Here is a 26,227-nt window from a genome sequence, read left to right as displayed (position 1 = left end):
TTTCTGTCAAGAAAAATAATTGTGTTTACTTGTCTGAGAATGTGATGCTTGTAATTAGAAGTGCTTTAAAAAAAAACAAACATTAAAAAAACCAACAACAAAACCCCACCACAAAAAAAAACCCAACCACAACCAAACCCCCAAAAAACCCAAACACAGAAACCCCAATTGATTAACCCCCCCAATCAGATAAATTAGCTCATTTGTTAAAATCAATCCTGTGTTTGTGAAGAAGTTGTAGCTGTAGCAGAGGACAGTAAGCCAGTGTGCTGAAGTCTGATTTTAGAGGAACTCATTCAGCTGGAACATGTGATCTGATCTTTAAGTGAATATTCCTTAGCTTCTCTTTCCTCTTATGCACTTCGTCAACTGTTATATTTAGTTCTTTGCATGCCCACAGGCTTTTGTCTGAAAGTCTGATATTAATTTCACATCTGTTAAGTGGTTTTATCAAAGTAAGCTATGAGGTTTTTTCCCTTTGCAGAAAAATAAAATGCTGGTGGAGGGAAACTTCTTTTACCCAACCACTTTCAAGGCTGTGTTTGGGAGGAAACAACTTAATAGTTTCTTTTGCAAAGGCAGGCTTTGTACTAGAGCAGCTGATCTTAGATTATCTCCCTGCTAACTAACTTCTTTCTCCTTTCCTGTTGTCATGTTGTCACTTGCACATCCAATGGGGTGGGTTTCAACATGTGTTTTTAGGACTGACTTTAAGAGATGGTCATGGGTGTCACACACTGTCACTAAAGTGTTTGCAGAAGTCCATTCTCTGCAAATGTAAATTTGTTCCTTTGCAGCTCACAGGTCTTATATAAAATTGTTACAGTCCTGTTAAGTTTGGGGGAAAAGACTGAAGAACATAGGACAGCTAAATAACTTTACTTCTTTCTCCCTGTGGCTCCAAGAATTGCCACCTTGGCTGCTCAGCGCCCTGTCCAACATGACCTGGCATGTTTTCAGGGATTCTACCACCTCCATATTTGGGTTTTAGAGAAACAAAGCATGGGTGATTATGAGGGAAGTTACTTCATTATCTTCCTACACTCATAACTGCTTGTAATTCATTATTAACTGCAGGTATTGTTGAATGCTTTCTAACCTCTAAATTTAGTTTTGCAGTAGCAAAATGAATGCTTTTCTTGGTGATATGTATGTATAAAATAATGAAGAGAGGTTCTTGAAGTACATGTACAAACATCTGCTTTTATTGTTTGTAGGGTACTAAATCATCTCTGTGTCACTTACAGTGCTTTTGCCTATGCTGTCCCATATGACTTGCAGTCAAGCAGGCAGTAAGTTGCATCTAAAAGCAACACATCAGCTAGAAGAGGCAACCAGCAGGCAATCTGGAAGTTCAAAGTCAGAATTCAGCAGAAACTGTCATTTGGCTCCTTTCGGTACAGATGAAAGCCTTACATCTCATTACTGTTTATGAATACCAGCAACTAGCTGTGGAGCCTACACTTGCAGACTTAAAATAGTTTCTGTGCAATGCAAACTTGGCATGAGGAGCTGACAAGTTTATTTGGTATCACCTTTATCTTTTCCTTTTTTTTTCTTCCCCCCCAGGAAAATAAATGGTTTCTTAATGCTCTATGTGAACTATGATAGCATGTGAAGATATGATACCATAATAATCACTGAGACCACAAAATATGAAACACTTTTCCACATGGCACATTCTACACTTTGTATCCCAAATAGATCGTTGGAACAGTGTGACCGGTTGAGGCTGTCCCCTTAAGAAAGGGAATATGGTGGTTGGAAGTTGGTAAACTAAAAAGAAGGATCTAAACTAATTTCATTGGTAGAGTGGGAGGAAGCACCTTCTGAACTGGGAGTGCAGGAGGGTATCCTGGGCATTCCGGCACTTTTATCTTCAGTCCTTCTTCCGCTCTTCCTTTGGGCAGCAGCTCTATTCTGGGCTTTTGGCCAAGGCTTGACCTTGAAAAACTGATAAACTGCAAGGCCTATATTAACTGCTTTCCAATTAACACATAACTGCTTCTAACTTTTTTCTCTTTCTCTCTCTTTCTAACCCGCTCTGGGGAAAGGGGGAGAGAGAGGGAGAGCGGAGGTGGGGAACCCCCTCAGCAGAGGGGGGAACTCTCATTTCTGTGCTACTTTATTGTATATCTTTGTATATATTGTAAATATTGTAAATTTGTATATATCTCCCAGCGTTTCCCTGCTTTGTAAATATACAGCTCCATTGCTTTGCTAATTCAGCTGTGAGTTTTTTTTCCTTTCCCTTCAATTTTTTCCTTCCCTTTACTTTACAAGGGGGAGGGAGGAGGCTTTTTGGCCTTACCCTTCCAACCCTACGACAAACAGAAAAGGTTTAAGTGAAACCAGCTGCTAGCAAGTATCTGGTGCTGGTGGCTACTGTGGAACGAAAGAGCCATGTGAGGTGATAAACATTAGTTCAAATTTTAGGCTACAGTTTTCTTTATCTTGTTTTATATTATTTTCTCCTACAGAGTTTTAGCTTTTCGCAGAGTACTGTACCCAAAATGTATCAGATTTTACTTCCTATGTGCTGGTTGACAGACAGCTGAATATGAGACAGCAGTGTGTCCAGGTGGTCAAGAAGGCAAACAGCATCCTGGCTTGGATCAGCAATACTGTGGCCAGCAGGACTAGGGCAGGGATCATCCCCCTGTACTCAGCATTGGTGGGGCCACACCTTGAATACTGGGTTCAGTTTTGGACCCCTCACTCAAAGAAGGTGATTGAGGTGCTAGAACATATCCAGAGAAGGGGAATGAAGCTGGTGAAGGGTCTAGATCACAAACCTTCTGAGGAGCAGCTGAGAGAACCTGGGTTGTTTAACCTGCAGAAAAGGAGATGAGAAGAGATGTTCTCACTCTTTAAAATTCCCTGAAAGGAGCTTGAAGTGAGTGGTGGTCAATCTCTTCTCCCAAGTAGCAATTGACAGGATGAGAGGAAATGTCCTCAAGGTGTACCAGGGAAGGTTAAGGTTGGACTTGAGGAACAATTTCTTCATGCCAAGGACTGTCAGGCCCTAGAACAGGGTGCCCACTGCAGTGGTGGAATTGCCACCCTTGTAGGAATTGGGGGGAAAAAAGCATAGATGTGGTGCTGAGGGGACATGTGAGGGGACTTTGTGATTCTGTGACACAGAAATTCCACAGCACTTGCTTTTAGTGGTGGGTGTTTTAGCGACTGCAGAATTCTTTTCAGAAGTTGCTTATTTAAGTGAAGTATTTAGAAGCATGAGCAAGTAATTTCACACAAAATCAGACCACAACAAGGAGATATGACTACTTCTCTGGGTTATTAGGAATTTTTTCCTCTTTAATCACAGTGCTTTTATGGCAGATTTTACTGGTGATGCTTCACAGAAACATTTGCTCTATGTTTTATGAAGGTTAAAGCCACCAGACCACAAGCTATTCCAAAAGCAAATTCTTCTAAAGCACTGCTTTAACAAATAAATATCTTACAGGGCTACAGCACATGGTCAGAGATGAGAATGGATATTTTCCTACAGTTTTTTGCATTGCCTGAATGTGCATTTTGTATTAATCAGTCCTGGCAGCGGCAACCAGGTCTCAAGGTGATCTCCAAGCCTGGAAGTGTTCAAAGCCAGGTTGCATGGGGCCTTGAGCAACATAGTCTAGTACAGGGTATCCCTGCCCATGGCAGAGGGTTGAAACGAAATGACATTTAAGATCCCTTCCAACCCAAACCTTTCTATGATCTGCTTTGCAGTTGTAACACATTTCTTCACTGTGATTATGCAAAGACTCCCTCACATCTAGGCCTCAATGCAGTGTTTCTTTTTACCAGCTCTGTGGTATGCTATTTTGTGGTCCTTCATATAGTGTGAGGGGATAAATACTTAAATAGCTGGATAGCTGCATTCTTGCAGCACAGGACACTTGAACATACAATGAACTTTTAATTGCCCTGAACTGCATGTAATACAGCACATGTGTCATGTCATGAAAAGGACGTTTATTTAATATCTACAATCATAATTTTTGCTCCAGAAACAGTGTTGTGAAAGACTTTAAGACTCCCTTTTTAGGGTTGCCTTTTGGTGGTTTTATTTTGGAGGGAGAGGTGTTGAAAGGGTTTTCAAAACAAAAAAGCATGCTGGGGAGATAAAAAGCTCTGTTTCAGAGTGGTGCAGGAAGTGAATAGATGGTGTTGCTCGTGGGAAGCTCATAGAAGTAATTAGTGATAAGAGGGAGTGTCACCGGTTAGGGCTGTCCCCTTAAGAAAGGGAATATGGTGGACGGAAGTTGGTATACGAAAAGAACGATCTAAACTAATTTCATTGGTAAAGTGGGAGGAAGCACCTTCTGAACTGGGAGTGCAGGAGGGTATCCTGGGCACTCCGGCACCTTTATCTTTAGTCTTCCTTCCGCTCCTCCGCAGGGCAGCAGCTCTCTGTGCTGGGCTTTCGGCCAAGGCTTTGACCTTGAAAACTGATAAGCCACCAGGCCTGTATTAACTGCTTTCCAATTAACACAAAACTGCTTCTAATTCTTTTTTTCTCTTTTCTCTCTCTTTCTAACCCACTCTGGGGAAAGGGGGGAGAGAGGGGAGAGCGGAGGTGGGGAACCCCCTCAGCAGAGGGGGGAACTCTCATTTCTGTGTAACTTTATTGTATATCTTTGTATATATTGTAAATATTGTAAATTTGTATATAGTCCCCTGCATATCCTACATTGCTTTGTAAATATACAGCTCCACTGCTTTGCTAATTCAGCTGTGAGTTTTTTTCCCTTTCCCTTCAAATTTTCTTTCCCTTTACTTTACAAGGGGGAGGGAGGAGGCTTTTGGGCCTTACCCTTCCAACCCTACGACATTTTTTTTCTTGGCGTACCCAACGTGTGGCAGATAATTAGCTTAATTGATTACTTGATTGATTTAGTGTTTTCTAGCTGAATTAGCAAACATGAAGGTGTTGTGGTTTGTGGAGCGATTATTCTTTTCAATTTTTGGGGCTCTGGTTTACAGATATTGTTTGGGTTTGATTTTGGATTACCTGGGTAAATATTTGGTGCGGAAAATTTATATGTGGGTTATGTATAGAGTTAGACTATGGTATGGAAAATGTATTGATTTCTTATGGCCAGCAAGATACAGAAATGTTACCTCCACCACTCTCCCAATTGAGATAAAGGGTTTTAAGCTTCCACCGGAGGAGAGAGTAACTTTAGGTGATGCCTGGGATCCAAAGGTGATTTATGTGATGTGTATAATTCTGCTGCTGGTGATAACTAATGTGTATTCTCTGTATTCCTTGTGGCGAAAGAGAAAGGTGTCCAGAGCTTGTTTTGTTATTAAAACTAGATCAAAAAGAAAACGCCGTGGCTCTGGATCAGTCCCAGAATCATCTAGTGATGAGGAAGGTGGAGACTCTCTGTCAGTTAAAAAAAGGACTAAAAAGTTAATTGGTAAAGCAGCTCTAAATGACTTTGCTGATTCTGACAAGCTCCTAGGGCGGCGGCTGGTATCAACATGGCGCCTACTCCTTCTCCTACTCCTTCTACTCCATCGGCCATTAAAGGAGCAACGTCATTTCTGCCCACTCTCTCGGTGGGACCGGAAGTCACTGCTCCACCAGCTGATTTATCTCAGGACCAGTCAGCTTCCATTAAGGTGGATGTAAATTCAAACACAGCTCCAGTTAAGGTGGCTGTTTTAAAGACTAGAGGTGGAAAGGCCAAAGATGGAGAAGAAGAGCTGGAGACTGATCCTGGTGAGGGGCCCTCCACTCTAAGAAATCCTGCTAAGGAGGAAGAGAAGGTTTGTTTTAAAGATCTAGCTAACCTAGTGAGATCAAAGCAGGATAGAGATGAAGTTAGGAAAGGAGCTGGCAAAGGTGGTTCTCAGCTTAAAGAGATCCTTGAGAAAATGACAGCAGGGTTATTTGGACAAAAAGTTCAGGGAGAAGAGGAAGATGATATTTTAGAGTGTTCGTCACCACGTGAGGAATTGTGCAATGTCCGTAAAGATTTCACCAGGGCAGATAAGGAGCCAGTTCTAGCTTGGCTTAGTAGGTGTTATGATACAGGTGCTCCAGCTCTAACAGTTGGAGACAAGTCAGCAGCTCAGTTAGGAACTCTCTCGAGGGATAATGGAATAGATAGACATCTAGGCAGGGCTCTCGGTAAGGTTAATCTGTGGATACGCCTTTTAATGGCGGTTGCCCTGAGATACCCTTCTCGAGATGATCTTCCATAGAATCCTAAACCCTGGACCACCATAGATGAGGGAATTAAGCGCTTGAGAGAATTTGCTGTTAGAGAGCTACTCTATGGTGAACATGAAACTCTGAATCCTGATGACATTCCTGTGGGTATTGGTCTTGCTAAAAAGATCATCAAACTTGCTCCTTCTAATTATGCAAACATTCTGGCAAGCAGAATTGTGTAAAAAAATTATGGTGGAGCCTCTCCTACGGTTGGCCAATTCTGTGATCAAATGAGACAATTGGAGGATAGCACGACACGTGTTTCTTTGGTTTCAGCCATTGAAACTCTGTCTGGAAAAATTGAGAATTGCATAAGAGAGTTAAAGGATGAATTTAGAAATTCCATATCCCAACTGCCACAAAGGGATAATTTCAATTCTCCCTCCAGGTGGATACAAGTTTCATCTGTGAGGAATACACGTCCTCCAAGGAGGTCATTCCAAAACAGATCAAATCAAAACAGACCCCCAAGGCAATCACATAGAACTATTTGGATAACTCTGCGTGATCAGTTTGGTGAGGACATGAACCACTGGGATGGCCAACCAACTTCTAATCTTTTCAGGAGACTGAGGGAATTGCAAAGTGGCAGAACCCGAGGTAGCAATACCAGAAGGGTAGCTGTTACTTCCACAGTTCCCCAGAACAACCCTAGTAGCTCCAACAGTGGCTCCAGTTATAACATGCAAAGTTATAACCCTGCACACTATGTGCAATGCACATGTGCGCATGTTCCCCATGACTAGGGGTGCCCTGCCTCCCGCCAGGGGGAGGAGAGGGATAACAGAGATAATAGAATCTATTGGGATGTGTACATCCAGTGGCCTGGCACTTCACAATTTCGGAAGTACAGGGCCTTGGTTGACACAGGAGCTCAGTGCACCATAATGCCATCAAATTATCAGGGATCAGAGTCTATAACTATTCTGGGAGTCACTGGTGGATCTCAAGAGTTAAGTAAGGTGGAGGTTAATATAAGTTTAACTGGTAAACAATGGAGGAAGCATACAGTTGTGACCGGACCTGACGCACCTTGTATTTTGGGAATTGATTTTCTGAGAGAAGGGCGTTTCAAAGACCCTAGAGGTTACAAATGGGCTTTTGGAGTAGCTTCTATAGAAAATGATGGACAAAAATTGAAGCTGTCTGCTAGACCTGAGCTTTCTGATGAATCTGCAGTTGTGGGGCAACACAAGATACAGGACATTAAATTGCCGGTTGCTTCTCAGACTGTGCATCACAGACAATACAGAACCAACCGTGACTCTTTGTTGCCCATTCAGAATCTGATTCGTCAGTTGGAGAGTCAGAAAGTCGTCAGCAAAACTCATTCACCTTTCAACAGTCCAGTGTGGCCTGTGCAGAAGCAAAATGGAGACTGGCGTCTGACAGTAGACTACCGAGCCCTAAATGAAGTGACACCACCTATGAGTGCAGCAGTACCAGACATGATGGAGCTACAGTATGAGCTGGAATCCAAAGAGGCCAAATGGTATGCTACCATAGACATTGCTAATGCATTTTTCTCTATTCCCATAGCAGAGGAATGCAGGCCTCAGCTTGCTTTCACCTGGAGAGGAATCCAGTACACTTTCAACACATTGCCAATGGGCTGGATCCACAGCTCAAGCATCTGTCATGCAGTGATCCACGATGCTCTGGAGAAAGGCGGTGCTCCAGAACACATCCAGTTCATCGATGATATCATCGTCTGGGGTAAAACTGCTGAGGAAGTCTTCGAGAAAGGGAACAAAATCATTGACATTCTTCTGAATGCAGGTTTTGCCATCAAACGAGACAAGGTGAAAGCACCTACCACAGAGATTCAGTTTCTGGGAGTGCGGTGGCAGGATGGATGCCGACACATTCCGGTGCATGTGGTAAATAGAGTCTCTACCATGACAAATCCCACAAACAAGCAAGAGACCCTACGTTTCTTGGGGATAGTGGGATTTTGGAGACTGCACATTCCTGGATACAGTCAGATTGTGAAACCTCTGTATGATGTGACTCGAAAGAGAAACCATTTCCACTGGGGACCTGAATAGTAAGCAGCCTTTGACCAGATAAAGCAAGAGGTGATTCAAGCAATGGGTCTGGGACCTGTCCGAGATGGTCCAGACATTAAGAACATTTTGTACACGGCTGCAAGTGACAATGGTCCAACCTGGTGCTTGTGGCAAAAAGCTCCAGGTGAGACACGTGGACAATCTCTTGGTTTCTGGAGTAGAGGTTACAGAGGTTCAGAGGCTAATTATACTCCAACAGAGAAAGAAATCTTAGCTGCCTATGAAGGAGTAAAAGCATCTTCTGAAGTGATTGGAACTGAACCACAACTTCTTCTAGCTCCCAGATTACCAGTTTTGAATTGGATGTTCAAAGGCAAAGGCTCCACACCACATCATGCCACAGACTCAACATGGTCTAAGTGGATGGCTCTGATAACACAGAATGCTCAGATGGGAAATCTTGAAAGACCTGGTCTAGTGGAGGTGATCTCAAGTTGGCCTGAAGGTATCAACTGTGCTAAACCTCCAGAGGAGAAAGTAACTCGTGCTGAGGAAGCTCCTCCTTACAATGACCTTTCTGATGATGAAAAGAAATATGCTTTGTTCACAGACGGTTTCTGTCGTCTTGTTGGAAACAAGCGAAGGTGGAAGTCTGCAGTGTGGAGTCCAGCATGCCGAGTTGCAGAAGTGAAAGATGGAGAAGGAGAATCCAGTCAGTTTGCAGAGGTAAAAGCTGTCCAGCTAGCTCTCGACGTGGCTGAACGTGAGAGATGGCCAAAGCTTTATCTCTACACCGACTCATGGATGGTAGCCAATGCTCTATGGGGTTGGCTAAAGAACTGGAAGAAGAGTGGCTGGCAGAGAAAAGGAAAACCCATTTGGGCAGCCAACCTATGGCAGGACATTGCTGATCGAATCGAGAGAATTCCAGTGAAAGTGAGACACATCGATGCTCACATTCCTAAGAGCAAAGCTACTGAGGAACAACAACACGATCATCAGGCAGATCTAGCTGCAAGAGTTTCTCGAGTAGACATGGACTCTAATCTTGATCTTGACTGGAAACACCGAGGTGAGATATTCTTAGCTCGATGGGCTCATGATTCGTCAGGACATCAAGGCAGAGATGTGTCATACCAATGGGCTCGTGACAGATCCATAGACATTTCCATGGATGCTATCACCCAAGTCATCCATGACTTTGACTTTTGTGCTGCTATTAAGCAGGCAAAACGACTTAAGCCCTTGTGGTATGGTGACAGATGGTCGAAGTACAAGTATGGTGAAGCTTGGCAGATTGACTACATCACTACCACGTTCTCGTTCTGGTAAGCAACACATGCTTACTATGGTAGAGGCAAACACCAGATGGTTGGAAACTTATCCAGTGCCACATGCAACTGCTCGCAACACCATTCTTGGTCTGGAGAGACAAATCCTGTGGAGACACGGAACTCCAGAGAGGATTGAGTCAGACAACGGAACTCATTTCAAGAACAACCTTGTAAAGAACTGGGCAAAAGAGCACGGTATTGAGTGGATATTCCATATTCCCTACTATGCACCAGCTTCAGGGGAGATTGAACGCTACAACGGTTTGTTGAAGACCACTCTTAAAGCCATGGGGGGTGGATCTTTGAAAAACTGGGAAAAACATTTAGCACAAGCAACCTGGCTGGTAAATAGTAGAGGTTCAGTGAACCGAGCTGGACATGCACCTTCAAATTTGCTACGGAAAGTAGAAGGTGATAGAGTTCCTGTTGTTAGAGAAAAGAATCTGTTAGGTAAAACTGTTTGGGTATTTTCACCCTCAGGAGAGGCTAAACCTGTCCGAGGGGTGGTATCAGCTGAAGGTCCGGGTCACACTTATTGGGTAATGCAGGAGAATGGTGAAATTCAGTGTATTCCACAAAGAAATTTAATTTTAGCTGAAAGAGGTTAATTTCAAACTGTTGTATAGCTACATCGCGTCCAGAGGAAGAAATCAATGAGGAATCTATGGTGCACGAACCCTGAGATCCCTGAGAGCCCTGAGTCAACTAAGAGACCCTGAGAATCCCTGTTTCCCTTTTCTTTGCTTCGTCGGCAAAGAAATGAACTGTTTTCCATTTTTCTTATTGTCTGATTTTCTTGGACTTTTGAATCATCTACATCTGAGCATAGCCGGAAGGGACTATGAACTTTACTCACGAACTGTGAATCTCATTCTGGATCGGATGGACAGTATGAACGGACAATGAAATTGTTTAGAAGGGGTGGACTGTCACCGGTTGACGTTGTCCCCTTAAGAAAGGGAATATGGTGCACAGAAGTTGGTATACGAAGAGAACGATCTAAACTAATTTCATTGGTAAAGTGGGAGGAAGCACCTTCTGAACTGGGAGTGCTGGAGGGTATCCTGGGCACTCCGGCACCTTTATCTTTAGTCTTCCTTCCGCTCCTCCGCAGGGCAGCAGCTCTCTGTGCTGGGCTTTTGGCCAAGGCTTTGGCCTTGAAAACTGATAAGCCACCAGGCCTGTATTAACTGCTTTCCAATTAACACAAAACTGCTTCTAATTCTTTTTTTCTCTTTTCTCTCTCTTTCTAACCCACTCTGGGGAAAGCGGGGAGAGAGGGGAGAGCGGAGGTGGGGAACCCCCTCAGCAGAGGGGGGAACTCTCATTTCTGTGCTACTTTATTGTATATCTTTGTATATATTGTAAATATTGTAAATTTGTATATATTCCCCTGCATATCCTACATTGCTTTGTAAATATACAGCTCCACTGCTTTGCTAATTCAGCTGTGAGTTTTTTTCCCTTTCCCTTCAAATTTTCTTTCCCTTTACTTTACAGGGGGGAGGGAGGAGGCTTTTGGGCCTTACCCTTCCAACCCTACGAGAGGGAGGAAGGAGGAAATCTGGTTGGCAGCTGCAGTACCTCTGACCTTGGCCTGTAGGTGAAGCTGCTGGGGAAAAGTTTGCTCCCAGAGCTGCTGGATTTACCTCAGGTCCCTTTGAAAGACTTGGTAAAATCTACTGAAAGCCTGCTGGGTGTAACTTGTCATTATGTGTCTAAAAGCCCTGCATCCCATATTCAGGCACCACTTCCTACATAGGATATAAATTGGTGATGGTTTGGAACACTCATCTTTGCATTTTTTAGATGCCTAATAAGAATCATAGAATCACAGAGTGGTTTTCTTTGGAAGGGACATTTCAAGGTCATCTAGTCCAACCTCCTGCAGTCAGCAGGGACATTTTCAACTAGATTAGGTTGCCCAGAGCCCAATCCAACCTGATTTAGAACTTTTACAATGATGGGGCATTTACCACCTCTGGGCAACCTGGATCAGTGTCTCAACATCCTCATTGTCAAAAGCGTGTTTCTTTTATCTAATCTGAATCTCCCCTCTTTTAGTCTAATACCTTGTTCTGTAGCAACAGGCCCTGCTGACAAGATTGTCCCCATCTGTCTTCTAGGCCCCCTTAAGTACTGAAAGGCTGCAGTAAGGTCTCCCCACAACCTTCTCTTCTCCAGGTTGAACAACCCCAACTCTCAGCCTGTCCTCATGGTCGAGGTGCTCCAGCCCATGAATCATTTCAGTGACCTCCTTTGGATCTGCTCCAACAGGTCTATGTCTCTCCTGTGCTGAGGGCCCCACAGCTGGACACAGCACTGCAGATGGGGTCTCAGCAGAGTGGAGCAGAGGGGCAGAATCCCCTCCCTGGACCTTCTGGCCATGCTGCTTTGGATGCATCTAAGTACACAGTTGGCTTCTGGACTGTGAGCATGCATTGCTAGCATGTGTCCAGCTTTTCATCCACCAGCACCCCCAAGTTCTTCTCCACAGGGTTGCTCTCCATCCCTTCACTTCCCAGTCTGGACTGATAGCAGGAGTTGCCCCAAAGAGTACTAGCACCAGTCTCGTGTTGGTCTGCTTCTTGCAAGCACTTCTTTGCCCTACTGTGGGACAACATAAAGAGTTGGCAAAAGTGAACAATTTGCTGGCTGGATTCCAGAGCCTAGGAGATTGGTTGGCAGGAAAGTACAAGGCAGGATATAGTCTGACACAATTTATTTGGATAAAAGGGATAACTGATAGTGTATGGTGCGTGTTTCACCTTGCTAAATGTCAGAATTCTTTTGCAGTGATAACTTAATCCTTGATTGCTTCTCACAGGGCTGCAAGCCATAGTCTCTGGAAGAATGTTTTGTCAGCCAGAAATGATGTTCAGCATTACCAACTCCAGTTACAACACCTATTCCAGCTACCTAACTTCTGACTTAATTTGTGGTTGGATGCTTTTACACTGTAGCTTTGGCCTTGTAGCTTCTGTAGTTGGTACCACCAGTCATACTTCCCTGCTAATGCCTGTTTCTGGTTGAGATTTTTTTTTTTTCCCAGTATGAATGTATAAGCCTTTAAGTAACTACCCAGTTTGGTTTTGGAGGTGATGGGTGTTGGCACAAATGTTTGGTGGAAGAACTTTTTGCACAAAAAAATCAATAAACATCGCTGGAACACAAAGGGGGGGAATAAAAGCTTATTAAAAATTACTTTCCCCTTATAAAGTATTAAATACTTGAGGATTGTCTGTTTCCCCAAGTGAGAGCTTTCAACTGGAACACAGTGGGCATGAGAGACCTGCAGTGCTTTCAAATAGTTCTGTAGTATGTTGACTTAAGAATAGTTCACACACTATTTCCTATGCTTAAAAATGGCCATGGTGATTTGCTGAGGTGGGAGGGACAACAGACAAAGGAAATGTCCAAGTACATCATGCAGACAAAAGATGAATTAAGCCAATTTAAGGGCACAGAGGAATGCTACAGTGAATCAGTAGCACTGATTTAGGAATAAATAGTTGGGCTTTACACAGAATCCCAGCATGGTGGGGGTTGAAAGAGACCTCTGGAAATCATCCAGTCCAATTCCTTTGCTGAAGCAGGATCACTCAGAGCAGGTTGCCCAGGATCATATTCAGGCGAGTTTGGAATTTCTTCAGAGAAGGAGACTCCACAGCCTCTCTGGGAAGCCTGGTCCCGTGCTCCATCACCCTAAAAGGAAAGAATTTTTTCCTTATGTTTAGGTGTAACTTCCTGTGTTCCAGTTTGTGCCTGTTGCCCCTTTTCCTGTTGCTTGGCTCCACTGAAAAGAGTCTGCCCCATCCTCTTGACCTCAGCCTTTTAGCTATTGATCAACTCTGAGAAGATCCCCTCTCACTCTTCTCTAAGCTAAAGAACCACAGGACTCTCAGACTCTCCTTTGCAAGAGAGGAGAAAAATACCTCCAAATACCAAAGAAATTGGTATTTTGCAGAGAGAAAGAAATCAAAATGCTAAATCTGAAAGTAATGTTTTACTCCTGTAGCTAAGGACTTTTGTATCTTTAAGCTTGTACTTTGTAGTTGTACATCCAGCTGCACCTTGGCTTTATTGTGTGGATTGTGTGCCCACAAACCTGGGATCTGTGTTTCCTTTCCATTCCAAGGATGGGGGGGTGTGACCGTTTGAGGCTGCGCCTTTAAGAAAGGGACACTATGGCTGAATGTTTTATAAACAAAGGACAGGTCTAAACTAATTTCATTGGTGGATTGGTAGAGTACAGCTTTAAGCTTTGAGTCCAGCTGAGATTTTCCTCAGTGTGCACTTTTCCCTCCTTCTTTTCGCAGCTTGTGGCTTCTAGGCTCTCTGCCAGACTGACCTTGGACTGATAAGCGTGAGGCCTGCAAAATCTACTAACATTTTGCTCTAATTTATAACTGCTTTTAATTAACAACTGCTCCTTTCTTCTCTTTCTAACCCTCTCTGGGGAAAAAGGGGAGAGAAGGGGGTACAGGGGGGGAACCCTCCTCCAATAGGGGGAGGGGAATTTCATTCCTGTGTTACTTTGCTGTATATTTCTGTGTATATATTATAAATACTGTAAATTGTGTATATATACCCTGCATTTCCTAAACTGCTTGTGAATATAGCACATTCCTTTGCTCATCCGGCTGTGGTTAGCTGTGGGGTTTTTTTCCTTCACTTTGTGGGGGGGAGAAGGCTGAGGCCTTCCCCTCAGCCCACGACGGGGGGGGTGTTTGTCTTTAGAACAAGTTCTTGATGCAGATCTGCATACTTTCGTGCAATTCTAGGAACAAGCCAATATCTAATTCTGCCTAGGGCACTTGGGCATTTTTTTCAGCAGTCGGGAGCCATTAGCAGGGCATATAGGGGACATGGGGAGCAAAGCTGTCATGGTGAAGGCTTGCCTGTAATTTTCATAATATGCCGCATTTTCCCCTTGCTTCTCAGCAAACAGGTCAATTATAGCTTATTTCCCATCCTAGTGCTGGGAAAAGAACAGCTGATTCGAATGATGCACTGAGGATAAGGATTTCTTTTCTAGGTCAAGCAGAAGAGCAGCTTGGTGCAAAAACATGGTCCCCTGAAAAGCACTAGTCAGAGAGGCTAGGGAAGGATCTAGGCTTCTTGGCTTAATGCTTCTTTCTGGTCTTAGATTGTTTGGGACAAAGATTTTGGTCAAGAGGCCTGATTCTGTCCCTTTAACTCTAGTGAGACCCCTGCCTGCAGTGCTGTGTCCAGCTCTGGGGTCCTCAGCACAGAAAAGACATGAACCTATTGGAAGAGAGTCCAGAGGAGGCCATGGAAATGATCAGAGGGCAGGGGCTGCTCTGCTGTGAGAGAGTTGGGGTTGTTCCACCTGGAGAAAAAAAGGCTCTGGGGAGACCTACTTGTAGCCATACAGTAGTAAAGGGGGGGGGGCTATTAGAAAGATTGGCATAGTCCAGTTCTAGTGTCCCCATCATAAGAAGGACACAGAACTGTTGGAGAGAGTCCAGAGAATGGCCACAAGGATGATTGAAGGGCTGGAGCACCTCTGCTATGAGGATAGGATGAGGGAGCTGGGGTTGTTCAGCCTAGAGAAGAGAAGACTGTGGGGGAACCCTAGAGCTGCCTTCACATACATGAAGGAATCCTACAGGAAGGCTGGAGGGGGACTTTTCATAAGGGTGTCTAGTAATAAGACATGGGGAAATGGTTTTAAGCTGAGGGAGAGTAGGTTTAGAATGGATCTTAGGAAGAAGTTCTTCGGTTTGAGGGTGGTGAGACTCTGAAATAGGTTGCCCAGGGAGGCTGTGGATGTCTTCTCCCTGGGGGTGGTTCAAAGCCAAGTTGGATGAGGCTTTAGCAACTGAGTCTAGCTGAGAGGCATCCCTGCTTATGGCAGGGGCTATGGAGTAGATGATCTCTGAAGTCCTTTCCAACCTAAGCCATTCTGTGATGCTGTGATTTTATTTCCTGGTGCCAAGTACTCTAGTAGTAAGATTTCAGTCTTGAGAGGTCATTATAGTTTGGAAAAATGACAACAGAAAGTAAGTCCTCCTTTCTGTAGTGGGGATATGGGTAGCTGAGGGAAGCAATCCTCTCTTAACATCATTGGTGGCAGAGCTATAATCTTGCAGCTGCTCAACCATTAGAGTGAATTTGCATAAATAGAGTGCTGGGGAAAAAGGCTTGAAATCATGAAGAAAAAGTAATGTGTCAGTGTATGTCAAAATGCTTCACATTTCTGCTGCATATGGGAAATGTGAAAGTGGATATTAGAATCAAAGAATCTTTATGTTTGAGAAGCTTCTGTGAAGGTGATGCCTGATTTTTCTGATGTATTTACAAGCATCCTTCCCATGCTGTGTTTGAGTGGGGAAGCTCAAGGCAGGTGGATGAGGAGCAAGGGAAAACTTCCTTTAAATTAAAGCAGGTTAGATCCAGACTAGGTATAAGGAAGAAATTATTTACACTGAGGGTGATGAAAAACTGGCACAGGTTGCCCAGAGAGGTGCCAGGTGCCTCATCCCTAGAAGCATTCTATTCCATTCTATTTTATGAAAACACTGTGCAGAAGCCACAAAAGAAATTTAGTGTTACAGTTCAAGGTTTTTCATACAGGTACTATTTGGGGCATACTTAACCAGGGAAAGGAAAGAAAGAAAGATCTGTGGGGACAACTAATGCTGCCCAGTGTAGCGTTAATTATGCGGTTCCAGGTATGCTATGGATGTAGTTACGAGTTTGTGTCACAACTCAGCATAGTTATTGTGTTGCTTTTATCTGCAAGAAATTAAAGAAATCACAGCATGAGATTGGAAGGGACCTCTGGAGCTCATTTATCCTCTAGGTGCTATGCTGGACTTGTTTTTCTTGGACTCCATGCTAAGACTGGGTCTGTGGCTGCTTCTTCTGTTGTGTTGATCTTCCCGTGTGCACTGAGGAGAGTAAAGGCAGAGTTACAACGTAGTAAATTACTGTGACACATGATGCCAACTTTACTTTTGATAAAACATGTGTGAATATCAATTGATTTAAGGCAAACTAACTTTGCCAGCAGCATAAAGATGTGGTCTTAGAGAGCAGTCTCAGGGAGACACTAATACCTTTTCTGCTGTTAAGCCCCAAGTAGTTTCTCCCCATCACTATAATTTTCTAGTTACATTTTTAGCTACTTTATGAAGTTTATGCTGAACAGTTCCTGCCAAAGGGCATAAACCAGCAGTAATTATGTTGGAATCTGATACGCTTGTTTTTGCAGTGGTCATAGAAGATTGAAAGTGGAAAGCAATAAGAATTTCTGGAGATCTGTTGATACATTGCTAATATGTAGCTATTGTTGGAATTGTTCCCTCCCCTCTGTTTTTTAGTGACTAAATTCTTACTATATTTTGGTGTTCCAGAAGATTTCTAAAAATGGTGAAGTGTTAGGTTTCAATTCTGTAAACGTAGTGTGCCACTAAGTAGTATCAGCCAATTGTGTAGTTTGGATGTTGTTGTGGTCACTGTTGGGATAGGAAGGCAAGGGCAAAGTGCAGGGTCCAGCACCTGGGGAGGAATAACCCCCTGCACCAGCACAGGTTAGGGGTTGACTGGCTGGAGAGCAGCTTCCCAGGGAGGGAACTGGAAGTGCTGGTAGACAAGTTCCCCATAAGCCAGCAATGTATCCTTGAGACCAAGAAGGCCAGTGGTCTCAGGGGGTTCATTAAGAAGAATGTGGGCAGCAAGTAGAGGGAGGTTCTCCTCCCCCTCTGCTCTGCCTTAGTGAGGCATCATGTGGAGCCCTGGGTCCAGCTCTGGGCTCCTCAGTTTGAGAGCCAAAGAACTTCTAGAAAGAGTCCAGCAGAGGTTGCAAAAATGCTGAGCATCTCACTGATGAGGAAAGGCTGAGACACCTGGGGCTGTTTAGCCTGAAGAAGAGAAGACTCAGTGTTTATCAACCTCTAAAGGGCACCTGTCAATAGGATGGGGCCGGTATCTTTCCATTGGTGCCCAGTGATGGGACAAGGGGTAACAGGCACAAACTGGAACACAAGAAGTTCCATCTGAACATACAGCAAAAAATAATTTCCTGTGAGAGTGCTGGAGCACTGGACCAGGCTGCTCAAAGAGGTGGTTGAGATTCTTTCTCTGGAGAGATTCCAAACCTCCCTGGACACAGTCCTGGGCAACCTGCTGTGGGTGATCCCAGCTTTAGCAAGGGTTTTGACTAGGTGATCTCCAGAGGTCCCTTCCAACCCCTACAATTCTGTGATTCTGCATAAAAACCCCAAAGTTTATCAGGGAGGTGGCAAAGTATTTAGCTTCCAAATCAAACAGTTTGCACTGTGGGAACCTCTTTCACTGCACTAATTAACTCCAAAATGGGATTAATTCATTACTTGAATTGTGACTCTGATTCAGTGAAATGTTCTTTTTCAAAAGGTAAAAAAATGTCTGGCTTGTCAGATCATGTTCTACAGCCTCCATATCTCTTTTCCCCTGCCTTCTGACTTGCCACTTTCCACCTTTCTCCTCCCATTTGCCCCATCTGCCCAGTTCTGATTTAGGCAAGAAGCAGGATGTGCTGATTTGCCAGCTGGCTGCCGTCTCTGAGCTGTTGTGTTAGCCAGACAGTATGGATAAAGTCTGAGCTAGCTTTTCCTCTTCCCAATAATGTTTCATCTCTACTTGTTTGCTATGGTGTTTTCCCCATGAGATTCATCAGATCTCTGATACTCTTTGTGTCACTGTAACTTCCCTCTCCTTTTGAACCTGGAAAGCTAGAATGAAAACCAGTCTGAGATATAACTAAAATATCACTAATAGCTGGGCCTGAGCAGAGAAGTTTTATTGTGCTTGAATCTATCATTTAATTATTGAAAATTCTATTATTTTGTAAATAAACAGGAGCAGTAGTGGTGTTGGACCTGGTTCAGGAACGGCACGGCGGCCAACCCCAGGCCGCTCGGTCCATTGCCTCGCAGACACCAATGTGGTGGACGGCAAATGGCGTTTATTAGTGAACGATGCAGCACTATATAACTGAGGTTTACGTCACTTCCGTCTGCTTGCACCGTAAACTAAACGCTATTGGCTATCAGGAGAGGGGCTCTATCTTCCCGTACAACGCGAGATCTTCCGGCCGCTGGGTCCTAACTACCTACAGGACCTGTGCTGATGGTCCCAGCTGGTAATTGCTCTGGCTTTAACTGGTGTTTAAATTGTGCCTGAGGTTTGTGAAACCACTAGCAAGAAAGCAAATGTGTCCTGGTCAAGAAACTTATATCTTATAGGAGCTGGTTTAAAAATGAATGGGTTGAACATCTTTATTCTCTCTGGAAACAGCATATACATTCAGTTGGCTGCAACAAATGAAGTCATTTTAGAGCACTGTTCTCTTTTTTTTAATGTTAGAAACCCTGAATATATTAAATTCCTGCTGAGTCTATTAAACATAGAGTTGAAAAAAGATAAAAGAAGGGAGTCTGTGAAGGGAAGTCCTGTCAGTCTGGATTCAAGTGAACATACGTAGCTGAAAACATCATAGTGGCATCCATCAGTGGCTAAAATGTAAGTTTTCCCTTCCCATCCTGGATCTTTTTGCTGGATTTGAGTTAGATGTGAATTATTGGCTGTCATCTGAGGAACAATAGCAAGCCTTGTGTGTGTCTCTGAAATGGCAGCATCCCTGGGGGAAACTGCTGGGCTTCCACTGCATGGATGCTTTGGGAGTCCCGCAGTGACCATTTTGCTATGTGCTCCTTTTCACTCTGCTTTTCAGACACTGCTTTGGACATGGGTGTCGTAGGGTTGAGGGAAAGGCCAGGCCCTTCCCCGCCCACTGTGAGTAGAGGGAAGAAAGTTGAAAGGGAAAAAAACTCACAGCCGGATTAGCAAAGGAGGGGGTGCTGTATATTTACAAAGCAGTTTAGGGAACGCAGGGAAATATATAGAGAATTTACAGTATTTACAATATATACAGAAGTGTACAACAAAGTAGCACAGAAATGAGAGTTCCCCCCTCTGCTGAGGGGGTTCTCCACCTCTGCTCCCCCTTCTCTCCTCCCCCTTTCCCCAGAGAGGGTTAGAAAGAGAGGAAAGAGAAAAAAAATTAAAAGCAGTTATGTATCAGGGCGACTATGATGTAGTCGCCATCTCAGAAACTTGGTGGGACAGCACCCACGATTGGAGTGCTACAATGGGGGGTTACAGGCTCTTTAGGAGAGACAGGCGAGGGAGAAGAGGAGGAGGGGTGGCTCTGTATATTAGAGAGTCACCCTCTGCCACACAACTTGAGGTGGAAGATGAGGTAGTTGAGAGCCTGTGGGTCAAAATCAGAGGACAGCCTAACAAGTCTGACATCCTGGTTGGAATCTGTTACAGACCACCCAACCAGGATGAGGAGGCTGATGAAGTACTCTACAAGCAGCTGGAGGCTGTCACAAGATCATCAGATCTTGTCCTTGTTGGTGACTTCAACCTCCCAGATATCTGCTGGGAACTAAATTCAGCAGGGATGAATGGAGGACTGCTTCCTGACACAGCTGTTAAGCGAGCCTACCAGGGGACAGGCTCTGCTTGACCTGCTGTTCTGCAATAGGGAAGGGCTGGTGGGAGACGTGATCGTGGGAGGCTGCCTAGGGTGCAGTGACCACGAGATAGTGAAGTTTTCAATATGCAGGGAGATAGGGAGGAGCACCAACAGAACCTTCACCTTGGACTTCCGAAGGGCGAACTTCAGCCTATTTAAGAAACTTGTTTGTAAAGTCCCCTGGCTACCAGCCCTCATGAACTAAGGGGTTCAGGAGGGTTGGACCTACTTCAAACAGGAGCTCTTGAAGGCACAGGAACTGGTGGTTCCCACGTGCTGAAAGGCAAGCCAGCGGGGAAGGCGACCGGCCTGGATGAGCAAGCAGCTCCTGGAGGATTTAAGGGGGAAGAAGAGGCTGTATCACCTTTGGAAGGAGGGGAAGGCTTCTCGAGGTATGTTCAAGGAAGCTGTTAGATTATGTAGGAATAAAATTAGGGAGGCAAAGGCCCAGCTGGAACTGAAGCTGGCCACCACAGTCAAAGATAATAAAAAGCATTTTTATAAATATATTAACAATAAGAAGAAGGGCAGGAAGAACCTGCACTCCCTATTGGACCTGGAGGGGAACACGGTGACTGAAGACGAGGAGAAGGCTGAGGTCCTGAACACCTTCTTTGCCTCAATTTTTAACAGCAAGGCAGGAGGAGTTCAGGACGAGTGGCCTCCTGAGCTGGGCGATGGGGTCGGGGAGCAGTGTAATGCCCCGGAAATCCATGAGGAATTAGTTCGGGACCTGCTGAGCCACTTGGATACTCACAAGTCCATGGGACCGGATGGGATCCATCCTAGGGTGCTGAGAGAGCTGGCGGATGTGCTAGCTAGGCCACTCTCCATCATTTTCCTCCAGTCCTGGCTCACAGGTGAGGTCCCAGATGACTGGAAACTGGCCAACGTGGTCCCCATCCACAAGAAGGGTCGGATGGAGGAACCTGGAAACTACAGGCTGGTCAGCCTGAGCTCAGTGCCAGAGAAAGTGATGGAGCAGATTATCCTGGCGGCAATAACTGCGCACCTGAAGGATGGCCAAGGGCTCAGGTCCAGCCAACATGGATTTAGGAAGGCAGATCCTGCCTCTCCAACCTGATCTCTTTCTATGATCAGGTGACCCATCTGGTGGATGTGGGGAGGCCTGTGGATGTGGTCTACCTGGACTTCAGCAAGGCCTTTGACACCGTCCCCCACAGCAAACTGCTGGCTAAGCTGTCAGCCCGTGGATTGGACCATTACACTCTGTGCTGGGTTAGGAACTGGCTGGAGGGCCAGGCCCAGAGAGTGGTAGTGAACGGTGCCACATCCAGCTGGCGGCCAGTCACCAGTGGTGTCCCCCAGGGATCAGTGCTGGGCCCTGTCCTCTTCAACATATTCGTCGATGATCTGGATGAAGGAGTAGAGTCAGTCATCAGCAAGTTTGCAGATGACACAAAGTTAGGGGCAGATGTTAGTCAGTTAGAGGGTAGAAAGGCTCTGCAGAGGGACCTTGACCGACTGGTCAGATGGGCAGAGTCCAATGGGATGTCATTCAACAAGTCCAAGTGCCGAGTGCTGCACTTTGGCTACGGCAATCCCATGCAGAGCTACAGGCTGGGGTCGGAGTGGCTGGAGAGCTCCCAAACAGAGAGGGACCTGGGTGTGCTGATCGACAGCCACCTGAATATGAGCCAACAGTGTGCTCACGTGGCCAGGAGGGCCAATAGCATCCTGGCCTGCATTAGGAATAGTGTGGCCAGCAGGAGCAGGGAGGTCATAGTGCCCCTGTACTCTGCTTTGGTTAGGCCACACCTTGAGTACTGTGTCCAGTTCTGGGCCCCTCAGTTTAAGAAGGACATCAAAACACTTGAACGTGTCCAGAGAAGGGCAACAAGGCTGGTGAGAGGCCTTGAACACAAGCCCTATGAGGAGAGGCTGAGGGAGCTGGGATTGTTTAGCCTGGAGAAGAGGAGGCTCAGGGGTGACCTCATTGCCCTCTACAACTACCTGAAAGGTGGTTGTAGCCAGGAAGGGGTTGGCCTCTTCTCCCAGGCAAGCAGCACCAGAACAAGGGGACACAGTCTCAAGCTGCGCCAGGGGAGGTTTAGACTCGAGGTGAGGAGGAAGTTCTTCACCGAGCGAGTCATTCGGCATTGGAACGGGTTGCCCAGGGAGGTGGTTGAGTCATCGACCCTGGAGGCGTTCAAGGGGAGATTGGACGTGGCACTTGGTGCCATGGTCTAGTCATGGGGTCTGTGTTGATAGGTTGGACTCGATGATCCTCGAGGTCCTTTCCAACCTAAGTGATACTGTGATACTGTGATACTGTGTTAGTTGGAAAACGGTTAATACAGGCCTTGCAGTTTATCAGTTTCACGGTCAAGCCTGGCTGAAAGCCCAGAAAAGCTGTGAGCTGCAAGCCACCGAAGGAGGGGAAGACAGACTGACCAGAAAAGTGCAGGAATGCCCAGGATTCTCTGCTGTACTTCCAGTTCAGAAGGTGCTTTCCCCCCAATCTGCCAATGAAATTAGTTTAGATCCGTCTTTTGTTTACAAACATCCACAATATTCCTTTTCTTATGGGGACAGCCTCAAACGGTCACACGTGGGTTTTGGCATGAACTGTTTCCAGGTCACAGATGTACACAAGGTACTCAAACAGAGGAGATTTAGACTGGATCTAAGGAGAAAATGGTTTACACTGAAAGTGGTGAAACATAGGTTGCCCAGAGAGGTGGTAGATGCCCCATCCCTGGAACTATCCCAGCTCAGGTCAGACAGGTCTCTGAGCAACCTGCTCTAATCGAACCTGTCCCTACTCAGTGTAGGGAAGTTGGGCTAGATGACTTTTAAAACATTCTATGATTCTGTATCTTTTCAGCTTGAGAACTACTTGAAATTCTTTACAATTTGTTACAAGTTGTCAATATTTGTATCCTTGCAGGTTTTTTTTATTAATACCATCCTTAACCATAGAAAATGCTCTCTGCATATGCTGCTGTGATCTCTGATTTGTTGTAGGACATAGACCCCTGTTTTATAGGTAATGCTGTTACTTGGTATTTACCTTTTCATCACCTCTGAGATGGACTGTAGCAATGTACCATACTTGGGCATGGAGCTTCCTTCATGGAATGAGGGGCCCAAAACGGAACCCAGTATTTGAGCTGTGGCCTCACCAGTGCTGGTTACAGGGGTACAATCCCTGCTCCAGTCCTGCTGGCTGCACTATTGCAGATACACGCTATTTCTGCTTAGTTTGTAGCTACAAAGATAATCCAAGGGCTGGAACACCTCAGCTATGAGGATAGGCTGAGGGAGTTGGGGTTCAGCCTAGAGATGAGAAGACTCCTGGGGAACCTTATGGTTGCCTTCCAATACCTGAAGGGATCCCACAGGAGGGCTGGAGAAGGATTTTTCATAAGGGTGTCTAGTAATAAGACATGGGGAAATGGTTTTAAGATGAGGGAGAGTATGTTTAGAATGGATCTTAGCAAGAAGTTCTTCAGTTTGAGGGTGGTGAGACTCTGGAATAGGTTACTGAGGGAGGCTGTGGATGCCTTCTCCCTGGGGGTGTTCAAGGCCAGGTTGGATGAGGCCTTTAGCAACTGAGTCTAGCTGAGAGGCATCCCTGCCCATGGCAGGGAGGTTGGAGTAGATGATCTCTGAAGTCCCTTCTGACCTAAGCCATTCTGTGATTCCCCTGGGATTTCAAGTCAGGCTAGCCATCTTTTCATGTCTTTCTGGGCCTGGCTATTGCAGTGTGCAGTTGCAGCGCTAAGTATTCTTACGTGTGTAGCGTGATGCTGCATAACGCAGTCTGCACCCTTTATGCCTCCCTCAGGGAAACATTTGTCCAATTTATTCTCCTCTTGGTCCAAAGTATACAGAATAAGCTCAGCTCAAGTTAGCTGTGCTGTATCCTGTATGGTGCATGTTGGGTTTCTTAGGTGCAGGGCTTATGTTTGGATTAAGTGAGGCTGCGAGATGTGGTTTTGTGTGTTTGTGCAGATCTTTAGAGAATGAGATACTTAAATTAAGACTTTTAGTCTGAACTAAGATTGATGGTTTGCATAGCCTAGCATAATCCATCCTCTTAAAATTGTGTGTGTGATAGGAGTTTTAAGATCATATCCTTACTGCTGCTTTAATCCAAACACTCAAGCATACATCCACTTTTGAGGGCTGGAAGAATCGGCTGCAATGTCATAATGTAATCCAACCATGGACCTGGGCTGGAAAATACAAACATAACTGCTTGCTGAATTGAGAGTACCATCACATCTCTGAGTGCTGAACTCAAACTCAGAATCCAGGCTTGCAATTCTCTTTATTTCACATCAGTTATCTTCCTGTAGGAATAAGCCTGTCTTTTCAACAGGAGCACCCCTAAAAACCACTTAGCAGTTTCCAAGTCAAGTCCTTCAGCAAAGTGTTCCACTAGCATTTAAGAGCACAGAAAGCCAACAAAATATTCTTGTGTCTCAGAGTAATCCAAACAGGCTCTCTGGTGTATTCTATGTCTAGACCAAAGCCTTAGTGAAGGAGGTTCCTTCAATACACCTCTATATCTATGACCCACCCAGGAGCACCAGCAACAGCTGAGAGTGTGCACTAAGTGTGCTGTCAAAGATCTTGGGAGTGCTTTTATCCAAATGTAGCCAGGTGGCAGGAGGAAAAGTGGTCGTGTTGGTATTGCTCCCTGGAATGAGCCTGCAACATCACAGTTCTGGGGTAACCTTGACCTAAATAGTCACTCTGTGTAGTGGGTCATACCAACTGCTGCTATCCAAAGTCACTGTTGTTTCTGTTATGTCAAATAGATAATGCATTTTAGAACTAAGCCTGAGTAAAAAGAGATGATGGGCTTTCTTAATAAAAATTATTTCTGAGAGGCAATGCTGAGAAAGTACTATTTTAAAACTCTCTTCTTAACCCATGTGAGCAGCCAGAACTCTGAGAGTAATCTTACGTGGCTCCCATGTCCTTCTTCTGCTCTGCCCAAAAGAAATAAATGATGCTTGTCACAAGACTTTATTTGTTGCTGATGTCAAGAATTTCCTAATTTCTTTTGAAAGGGCCAGGAGAAGGAGAATATCACTTCTCCATTGTGTGTTTGCTGCATTTCTCCAGTGTTCAGTCTGTGGGGAGGCTGCATAACCTGCTGTCAGGGCTTTGACCAGTGCTGTGCTGTTATTTCAAAGGTCACTCCAGTAATTTTGTACTTGTTTAAAGAAACCCAAATAAAAAACAAATACCAGCCCCCAAAAAGCCCAAACAAGATTTTCAGATCTGCACCTAACAGATTAAAGGAATTGCTGTTCTCTGCTCATTCTTTTGGGAAAACAAATGTTTGCTGTGCTGTCCCAGCAGTGAGAGAACTGAGTTGGGCAAGTCCAAGGGCTAGACTCTTAAATAGCTCTCCTGAAGTTCCTGTTCCAGTGGGTTTGGAAATTTTTACATTAAAGGGGTGTTTAAAAGACTCAAAGACTAAAGGACCTGGTTTAGCACCAGACTTGGTAGAGGTAATGGTTGGACTCAGGGATCTTAAAGATATTTTCCAACCCAAACACTTCTATGGTTATGTGACTCTAAATTTGCTAAAACTAACAGTCTGTTTTTCTTTTCTCTCCTTTTTTTTTTTTCCCACCCCAACCCTGTACCAAAACTTTCCTTCTCCTGATGCTTTTTGGAGGACAGTCGGAGCCAGCCAAAGGTAAGGACTTCTGTTGCATCTTACATGAGTGTGGTGGGTGGAAGGGTAAGGCCAAGAAGCCTCCTCCCTTCCCCCTTGTAAAGTAAAGGGAAAGAAAAATTGAAGGGAAAGAAAAAAAACCTCACAAGCTGAATTAGCAAAGTAGTGGAGCTATATTTACAAAGCAATGTAGGGTATGCAGGGGAATATTTACAAATTTACAATATCTACAATATATACAAAGATATACAACAGAGTAACACAGAAATGAGAGTAACCCCCCTCGGCAGAGAGGGGGTTCCCCACCTCCGCTCTCCCCTCTCTCCCCCCCCTTTTCCCAGAGTGGGATAGAAAGAGAGAGAAAAGAGAGGAAAAAAAAAAGTTAGAAGCAGTTTGTGTTAATTGGAAAGGAGTTAATACAGGCCTGGTATCTTATCG

At 44.9% G+C, this 26,227-nt stretch overlaps 1 protein-coding gene across 2 annotated transcripts in view; it reads left to right on the top strand.

Annotated features, from left to right (window-relative positions):
- KIF13B (kinesin family member 13B) overlaps positions 1-26,227 on the top strand; it is a 230,241-nt gene that overhangs the window by 69,391 nt on the left and 134,623 nt on the right. For both annotated transcript variants that reach the window (XM_068143211.1, XM_068143210.1), the window contains exon 3: positions 25,795-25,810. In XM_068143211.1, coding sequence (XP_067999312.1) covers positions 25,795-25,810 — 16 coding nt within the window. The remainder of the gene's footprint in view (positions 1-25,794; positions 25,811-26,227) is intronic.

This window comes from Melanerpes formicivorus, unplaced genomic scaffold (genome assembly GCF_026170545.1).
Source record: "Melanerpes formicivorus ecotype bairdi unplaced genomic scaffold, bMelFor1.0.p_v2 SCAF_9, whole genome shotgun sequence".
NCBI classification, from domain to species: Eukaryota; Metazoa; Chordata; class Aves; order Piciformes; family Picidae; genus Melanerpes; species Melanerpes formicivorus.
This window is presented reverse-complemented; position numbering and strand designations above follow the sequence as displayed.